At 37.0% G+C, this 9,000-nt stretch overlaps 1 protein-coding gene across 3 annotated transcripts in view; it reads left to right on the forward strand.

Annotated features, from left to right (window-relative positions):
- The window catches only part of KDM1A (lysine (K)-specific demethylase 1A), a 58,802-nt gene that overhangs the window by 24,152 nt on the left and 25,650 nt on the right, over positions 1 to 9,000 (forward strand). For all 3 annotated transcript variants that reach the window (XM_010830018.1, XM_010830019.1, XM_010830020.1), the window contains 5 exons: positions 847 to 980; positions 4,122 to 4,200; positions 4,847 to 4,939; positions 6,199 to 6,305; positions 7,846 to 7,927. In XM_010830018.1, coding sequence (XP_010828320.1) covers positions 847 to 980; positions 4,122 to 4,200; positions 4,847 to 4,939; positions 6,199 to 6,305; positions 7,846 to 7,927 — 495 coding nt within the window. The remainder of the gene's footprint in view (positions 1 to 846; positions 981 to 4,121; positions 4,201 to 4,846; positions 4,940 to 6,198; positions 6,306 to 7,845; positions 7,928 to 9,000) is intronic.

A 9,000-nucleotide genomic window follows, 5' to 3' on the forward strand; every position in this document is an offset into this window, starting at 1 on the left:
ACAGAGGATGAGATGGCTGGATGGCATCACCAACTCGATGGACATGAGTCTGAGTGAACTCCAGGAGTTGGTGATAGACAGGGAGGCCTGGCGTTCTGGGATTCATGGGGTCACAAAGAGTCGGACACAACTGAGCGACTGAACTGAACTGACTAATATAGTATATGCAGTAACATATTTTACTTGCAGTTAGTAGTAAGGCATTTATAGTGTTTCTACCAGAAAAGATGGATTTCTTGCTTGCTTTTGTCTCTTCATTGTAGTCGCCTTCGTTTCTCTCACTGCTTGCCAGCAGTTGAATTATGAGAACTAGTGGATGGTGCTGTTGATGAGACCGTATGTTCTTTATTAAATGTTAGATCCTCTTCATGTTCCCTGTTGTTGTCCTAAAAAAAGTATGTGATTGTGTTTTTCATTCCATAGCCTCTTTTGCTTTCTTGTTAGTCTTTTCTCCTTTACTCTTGTTCTTTAGTTTTAAAATTTATTATATATTGTTAATAGTGCTAATTTTAGTTAAGAGTGTCCTCAAGTATTTTAAAGCTTTTTGTGGATGAAGAAAAGATTCTAAATGCCTTGTTACGTTTTTTAATGTATATTGTTTCTCTCATTAGTAAACTGATTTTAGGAATGTTAAGCTCAAAAGAATGACTACTTTTTAAGGGTGTTTCAGCTTTTGAGCAAATTGAAAGTTGTTTTTTTTTTTAAAAAAAGGAAGTGAGATCAGTCTGTGAACAAGCCATAGCGCTACAGAAGTTCTTCAGGCAGAAAAGGAGTTTGAGGCATAATTATCCCTAGTTCTATATTCACTTGCACGTTTCCCAGAAACCCGTTGCTTTTTTTTGCTAGGTGTGGAGGGTGCAGCTTTCCAGAGTAGACTTCCTCATGACCGGATGACTTCTCAAGAAGCAGCCTGTTTTCCGGATATCATCAGTGGACCACAGCAGACCCAGAAGGTTTTTCTGTTCATTAGAAATCGCACAGTAAGTTTCCTTGTTAGTTTTTTCCCACCTGAATTCTAAAAGGTACATATTATTTTATATAGAATACAGGGGGGAAAGTAGAGAGGAAAGAATTTTTAAGTTACCTATAATACTATTATCCAGAGATAAACACTGTTAAAAATTAGTTTTTTTCCTCTAGGTATTTTTTTAAATGTATATAATTTTTCTTACAAAATTGAGATCCTCCTTCCATGCATTCTTTGGATTCTTTTCATTCTTCAGTAACCTTATAAACACACAATAAGAATCTTTATAAGCTTTTTAAAAATATACTTTAAAAATAATCACTTTGTCTTTCCTTCTCAGCATAAGAGAAGCCCTTATTCTGTTCTGCTCATCTGGGTCATCATCTTCCTCTGGCTAAATGATTGTTTTTAATATCTGTGTAATATTTATTTGATAGGTGGGTCCTATTTTTAACTGTTGGGCAGTTAAATGTCCATTTTACTTATTAAAGTGAAGCTCTGAACAGCTTTATACATTGTTGACTCTCATCTCTGATTATTTCCTTATGATAGAATTCTAGATAGAGTTCTAGAAGGAAAACTACTTTCTCAAAAAGTATGAACACTTTTTAAGATTTGATACATGTTGTCAGATTACTTCCCCGAGAACCTGACCCAGTTAATGCCCTCATTGAGTGAAAGTGAAAGTGTTAATTGTTCAGTCATGTCCAACGCTTTGCGACCCCATGGACCGTAACCCACCAGGCTCCTCTGTCCATGGGATTTTCCAGGCAAGAATACTGGAGTGGGTAGCCATTGCCTTCTTCAGGGGATCTTTTCAACACAGGGATCTGAACTCAGGTCTCCTTCATTGCAGGCAGATTTTATGGTCTGATTGATGATAATCTTTGCTGCTGTAGTAGGCCAAGATCATTTCATTTATCTTCCATTTCTTTGATTACTTAGACTGATTGCTTTTTCATATTTGTTAGTCATTCGTATTTCTTCTGTGAATTTTTCTTTTACATTCTTTATTCATCTGAAGTTTTTTCTTTTTTTTTGGCTGCCCTGGGGTCTTAGTTGGCCTGTGGGATCTAGTTCCCTGACTAGGAATCAAACCCAGGTACCCTGCTTTGGGAACACAGTCTTAGCCACTGGACCACCAGGGAAGTCCCATCAGAAATTCTTTAACTGTATACTGTCAGAACATATTTGTTAAACTCTGAAAGTGAAAATGTTAGTCACTTCAGTCGTGTCCAGCTCTTTGCGACCCCATGGACGTAGCCTGCCAGGCTCCTCTGTCCATGGAATTCTCAAGGCAAGAATACTGGAATTCTCAAGGCAAGAGCCATTCTTTTCTCCAGGGAATCTTCCCGACTCAGGGATTGAACCAGGGTCTGCTGCAATGCAGGCAGATTCTTTACCTGCTTGGCCGAGCCACCAGGGAAGCTCCATTAGTTATACTCTGGTGAAACAGAGTAGAAGAAATTCATGTTGAATTTCAGCTATTTTGGATATAGCTGAATAAATACTCAGAGATGTCTTTTTATTCACCACTAACATCTTTATTTTGACCATTAGATTGTAGAACTACTGCTAAATTTGGATTGTTAGATGCCATTTAGCTAGAGTGATTGGTAGGTTTGTGTAGTAGTGAATAAAGGTTCTTTTTGTGAAGAAAAAATTGGGTGTTTTTTTTAAAAAGTGAATGGAAAAGTCCTAATGTGCATTTTTGAGGCTGATTTGTCTTATAATTGAATCAGCTTCTGTGTATAGCTTGTTAACATTTGTTCTAAGTAGATTTCAGACAAAATTGTCATTTTGTTGTTTCACCTGAGGGAAGTTTTCACTTTTTACTTGAATTTCAGTGGTAGATTTATAGCGATCTCTGTTTCCTCTGATTCATTCCCTGTGACAGAAGTCCAGATTTGGGGAAGGACTAAGCGCAGATTTAAAGTTGTGGTCTCTGGCTATAAAACAGAATTTAAGTTATTCTTTCCTATAAGAACTATGTCACTTGTCTCATGTTAAATTGCATCCTTTGCTTCCAGATTTTAAAACCACAATTTTAGAATTATTCAACTAGAACCTGTGATGTGAGCTTTGTATTATAAGATGGAAGGAGGAAAAAGGCTTATGTTGAAGTTTGATGGGCTTGGGCCCACGGCATGATTGAGGAATTCCATTTTCCTTTTGACAGTAGCCACAGAGAAAAGCAGAGGGTCCATATGAATTTGGTCATATCTCTTTGTAACTGAATTTATTTACACATTAACTCCTTTGAAATTTGATGGAGCAGTATTTATTAACTTTTAGCTAAGATTTAAATATGATAGTATTCCGCTGGTCTTGCCTTTTGTAGGTATGTATTCAATTTGAAGAGAATTCATGTTAGAGGCCATTGATTGTACCTTAATATTTGTCATTCCTCAGTTTACTGCTTTTTCAGCAGTATTAGAAATAATTGACTCCTTTCTTAAATACACAGCTTCCTTAGCTTAACACAGTATTCTAGTTTTTCTGTTGCTTCCCTGCTTGTTGTCTTCTCTGAATGATTTGTAGGGTTGTCCTTAACAACAGGCCAACTGTGTGAACTGGTTGGAAGTCCCTTAAGGTCCTCTCCTCTCTCCCCTGTTCTTTCCTGCTAGGAACCCTTCTTCTGCACACTTGACTTCAGTTATACCCATAAGCAAGAGGCTCTAAACCTCAACTCTCTGAACCCCAGCTGCGTATCTAGATGCCAGTCTTTCAGCTCCTCTTATTGTCTTTAAACTCAACTCATGATCTCTTATTTCAGTGTCCCTCATTCAGTAAATGGTATACCAATTCATTTAGTTGTGCAGGCTAATAACTGAGGAGTTATCTTTTGCACACACACGTCACCACATATCTAAATGATCATTTAATTTTGTATCAACTCAGTATCTCTGGAGATATCTAATCCAGGTTTAAATCCTTGTTGCTCCCAAGCTGAATGATTTTGACAAGTTACTTGGTAGGCCAAATATTTCCCAGCTTTAATTATTCCCTCATTTGCCATGGTTTTGTGTTTCATTAGTTTCTTTGTCAGAAATAAAACCCTTACTGTTTCATTGAAAGGAAAACCCATATTTGAGGCAGTCAAATAGTGTATGTCTATTTGTATGTAATACAATTTTCTGTGATTCGATTACAGTTGCAGTTGTGGTTGGATAATCCAAAGATTCAGCTGACATTTGAGGCTACTCTCCAACAATTAGAAGCGCCTTACAACAGTAAGTAGTATGTTCCATAGGACTGATCTTGAACTGGATTGTGAAAATTGATATTTTTTTGCAGAAGCTCATGGCTCCTTGATATTGAATTTGTTAATTAATTTTCATACATATATTCATTTTATTTCACGCCTGTGCTGTGCAAAAGTGATCCTTTTAGCAAAACTGTTTTGTGTGTTTGTAATTGTTCTTCTGAATTTTTATTTGTGATGACAGGTGAATGAGTTCAAGAAATTGCTAATAATCTCTCTAGACCTGTGTTCCAGCTTTAATCCACAGAGCACTTCGGTGGCATTCAATTGGCTGTATATTTGGCTTTTTCATTTGCCACTTGCCACCAATGGTGTTGTAAAGATTTTCCCAAAGTAAATGAGCATACTACTGCTATTTAAAGGGTTGGTTTTGTCCTTCATTTCATCTGTATTGGAATGTCATTCTTAAAAATTGAAGATTGTGTGATAGGCTTTTTGGACTACCACACAGACTTACCAGTTCTCAAAATCACTTTCCTAAAGGAGTCATATGACTTGAAGCTTATGGAAAAGATGAATAGAATGACTTCATGATGGAGAAATAAAGAAGAATCAGAGTTTTCCATTTAAAGTGCTAAAAAGATAAACATGTATTTAAATTCATTTTTCTGTAGGTGATACTGTGCTTGTCCACCGAGTTCACAGTTATTTAGAGCGTCATGGTCTTATCAACTTCGGCATCTATAAGAGGATAAAGCCCCTCCCAAGTAAGGACTGGCCAATGAATTTCATTGTTTTAGATTAGATTCCAGGAGGCTTTATTTTGATTTCTGATCCATATTTAGAGCCAGAATATTCCCAAGCTTATCTTCTTATAAGTCAAATTTAAAGTAAAATCTCCTTATAAATATGAATTTCCTATAATTTCTGGTTTGATAAATACTTGGTAAAAGAGATGAATTTCCAATTTAAGAAAAAACAAAAATAGTTTATTAAAAAATGAAAAATCAGTTATGAAAGTGGGAGGTTTGTTTTCTCTCATTGAGCAGTTCTTTAATGCAGTGATAGGGTTGCATTTTTATTTTTTTTTAATGCTGTTTACCCCTTTAATGGTGTCTGGATAATGTCTGCCAGGAGTCAGAAGATAGGGATAATCTGAGAATTAATACATCTATCTGTTTATTTGCACTTCCCTGGTGACTCAGATGGTAAAGAATCTGCCTGCAATGTGGGACACCTGGGTTCGATCCCTGGGTTGGGACAATCCTGTGGAGGAGGGCCTGGCAACCGACTCCAGTATTCTTGCCTGGTCCCTATAGGCAGAGGAACCTGGCAGCTACAGTCCATGGGGTTTCAAAGAGTCGGACACAACTGAGCAACTAAGCACACACATCTGTTTATAATACATTTATTTTTTTGCTTTAATAATTTTTTACAATGTATATATTTATCTGGCTGTGCCTAGTCTTGGTTGTGGCCTATGGGATCTTCAGTTGCAGCATTCGAACTCTTAGTTGTGGCACGTGGGGTCTAGTTCCCTGACCAGGCATCGAACTCTGCATTGAGAACACAGAGTTCCAACCACTGGACCACCAGAGAAGTCCCCTCTGCTTTAATAATTTTTAAGAAAAGGAAAGACTGCAGAAGTACAGCTTATAGAAAATAGCTTTAAGAATCAGTTGGTTGACTGCTCAAATTGTCCTAGTATAATTGTGAGGTAAATGTGGGAGATTATGCATAATAAGTTTACCAAGGATCACAGACACTGAAGCAAGCATGTGACTGAAGTAATGAGAAAGTAAATTTTAAGGTAAAGAATTCCATTTATAAATTTTAAACATTGAGTTAAAGTATAAGTCTCAGATATTTGTTAATTTGTATTCATATAGTTTTCCTATTTTGAAAATAACTAAATTATTTGTGAGACATCATAACGTAAAGAATTTAGAAATTTTCTTGATAAAAAAATGATAAAAATATTAAAACTGTAACAGTGTTTTAATTTTTGTTCATTTTTTATTTTCAGCTAAGAAGACAGGAAAGGTAATCATCATAGGCTCTGGGGTCTCAGGCTTGGCAGCAGCTCGTCAGTTACAGAGTTTTGGAATGGATGTCACACTTCTGGAAGCCAGGGTAAGAATTTTAGTTTGGGTTTAGAAGCCCAACCTGATGAAAATATGGTAAGGAAATTATCTGTGGTAAATTAAGGAATCATACAAGTTGAACTAAACCAAATTGATTTAAATAATACTCAAAAGTATTTTGATGGTGTTAATAACTACATCAAATAAAGCATTTTTGACAATAAGACTTTGAAAAGGGCTCAGTGAGTATTTAGAGTTTATATAATCTATATAGCCCTCTAGTGTATATTTTCAGGTCATTGTTTCCTACAATTAGCAACTTTCAATTTGTGGGCTTTGTTGAAATACCCTTTATAGAATGCAGTTACTTTTAGTGGTGGCTGTATTCTGTTCGATAGTAGAGGGAGAGGAGTTGCTTCTCAGGCAGCAGCTGTCTTTTACAGCCTTGGTAAATCCAAGATTCTGGCTCTTTACCATTAGTCCAGAGAGAGGAATGGAAGCTGAAGGAGGACGAGGATGATGGCACAGAGTAGAAAAAAAGAGTATCCCAATAGGACATCAGTATTCAAATCATTTTCATGAGTAATGTTTGAGATTTAATTATCTTTCAGTGGCTTAAAGACCTCTGTGGGCTCCTGCCACTTAAAATAGCAACAACAAAACACTTCTCACATAACCTAAATCATCTAAAATTTTATAAAAGCTTTCAAAATGTTTTGTGCAGTACAATCTAAATTTAATTTTTTTTAATGTTCTTTTCAGATAGTATGGGGAAATCAAAATAAACAATTTGTGATAGTCTTACTAAAAATAATATTTTATTCCTTAATTGGAAAATATCTGTGTGCCTGTGTATCCTATGTACTGAGAATACAGTAAAGAATAATGGAGGATCATTATGATTCCTACCCATGTGTATAGGTTTTTGTCTTGTTTTGCTTTTTTTCATTTGTTGGTCTGGAGTTTACAGAGTACTCACGTAACTCATGACTGAGGTTTCGCTGCAGCTCAGTAAGATTTCCCTATATTTGAAAATCTCCAGTCAGCAAAGATAACACTTGGGCCTTTTTAGAAATGAGAGGTATTGTCAACGGTTCATGTTCAGTAGACACTGCCCTTGGGCATGAGGCTACATTGAAGAGGCATTTCTCAGAGAAGTTGTCTATCAAATCAGTCACACCTGACTTTGACACTGGGGGACAAGAGTCAGAACACAGTGGTAGAAAAATGACCTTAAGTGTTGAAATTTGTGTGCAGGTATTTCTTTGTGGGTGGCCCTTGCTCAGCCTGTACAATAAGTGGTATTAGAGACATTGGGGTTGAGAGCTAAATAGTACCTATAACTGATATCTTCTGGCTATTAAAATTTTTCCTATCTCATAGCACTTAATTCTGTTCCTTTTATGTGTCATTATCTCCCATTCCCTCAAATAGTTAAACTTCATTTCCTCTTTGAGCTAACATCATACTCCCATGTAAACTCTACACCTTTTTCTTTTTAAGTTATCAAAGAGGCCTGAGATGGTACTTTGCCAGGTTATTATGATTAAACTAGAATTAATTTTAGCCATTTAATTTTTAAAAAACAGGATCGTGTGGGTGGACGAGTTGCTACGTTTCGCAAAGGAAACTATGTAGCTGACCTTGGAGCCATGGTAGTAACAGGTCTTGGTAAGTGGTTTAGTTTTGCGCTACGATTTCAGGGTCTGAGACTCATAAAATGGTTTAATCTTATAAAGTCATAGATTCAGTTTTTAAATACATTGGTTTGGATTCTGTTCTTAGTCTTACGTGTATGTGCTCAGTCGCTCAGTCATGTCCAACTGTTTGTGACAACCTGGAAGGTTCTTCTGTCTATGGAGTTTTCCAGGCAAGAATAGTGGCCTGGGTTGCCATTTCCTTCTCTAGGGGATCTTCCCCACCCAGAGATCAAACTTGTGTCTCTTGTGTCTCCTGCACTGGAAGGTGGATTCTTTACCACTACACAAGCTGGGAAGCCTGTTCTCAGTGTTAGTGAAAGGTAAATTGGCAAACAGTTCTTTGAAAAGATATATCAGTATGTGCATAATTTAAAATGTGTGTAGATTTTGCCCTGGCAGATCTAGTTCTAGGAAATTAACCTAAAGAAAATAGACAAGTGAACCATATTGTGTTCAAAACATTTTCAGTATGGGGTAACAATGTTAGAAACTGCAGATTAGAAGATTAAATTGTTATTCAGTGAGAACTCTCCAGCTGCTAAAAATTTGTAGCTCCATATTAACATGAAATTATGTCCACAATTTATTGCTAAGTTGAAAAATGATTATAAAACAGTGCATGTGTTATGATCCTTTTGTGTGTAATGTCTAATCTTACGCACATAAAGTCTAGAAGGATCTGTCAGTTCATTCGCTCAGTCGTTGTCCGACTCTGCGACCCCATGAATCGCTGCACGCCAGGCCTCTCTGTCCGTCACCAACTCCCGGAGTTCACTCAGACTCACGTCCATCAAGTCAGTGATGCCATCCAGCCATCTCATCCTCTGTCGTCCCCTTCTCCTCCTGCCCCCAATCCCTCCCAGCATCAGAGTCTTTTCCAATGAGTCAACTCTTTGCATCAGGTGGCCAAAGTATTAGAGTTTCACCTTTAGCATCAGTCCTTCCAAAGGACACCCAGGACTGATTTCCTTTAGAATGTACTGGTTGGATCTCCTTGCAGTCCAAGGGACTCTCAAGAGTCTTCTCCAGCACCACAGTTCAAAA

This window comes from Bison bison, unplaced genomic scaffold (assembly GCF_000754665.1).
Source record: "Bison bison bison isolate TAMUID 2011002044 unplaced genomic scaffold, Bison_UMD1.0 scf7180017864516, whole genome shotgun sequence".
NCBI classification, from domain to species: domain Eukaryota; kingdom Metazoa; phylum Chordata; class Mammalia; order Artiodactyla; family Bovidae; genus Bison; species Bison bison.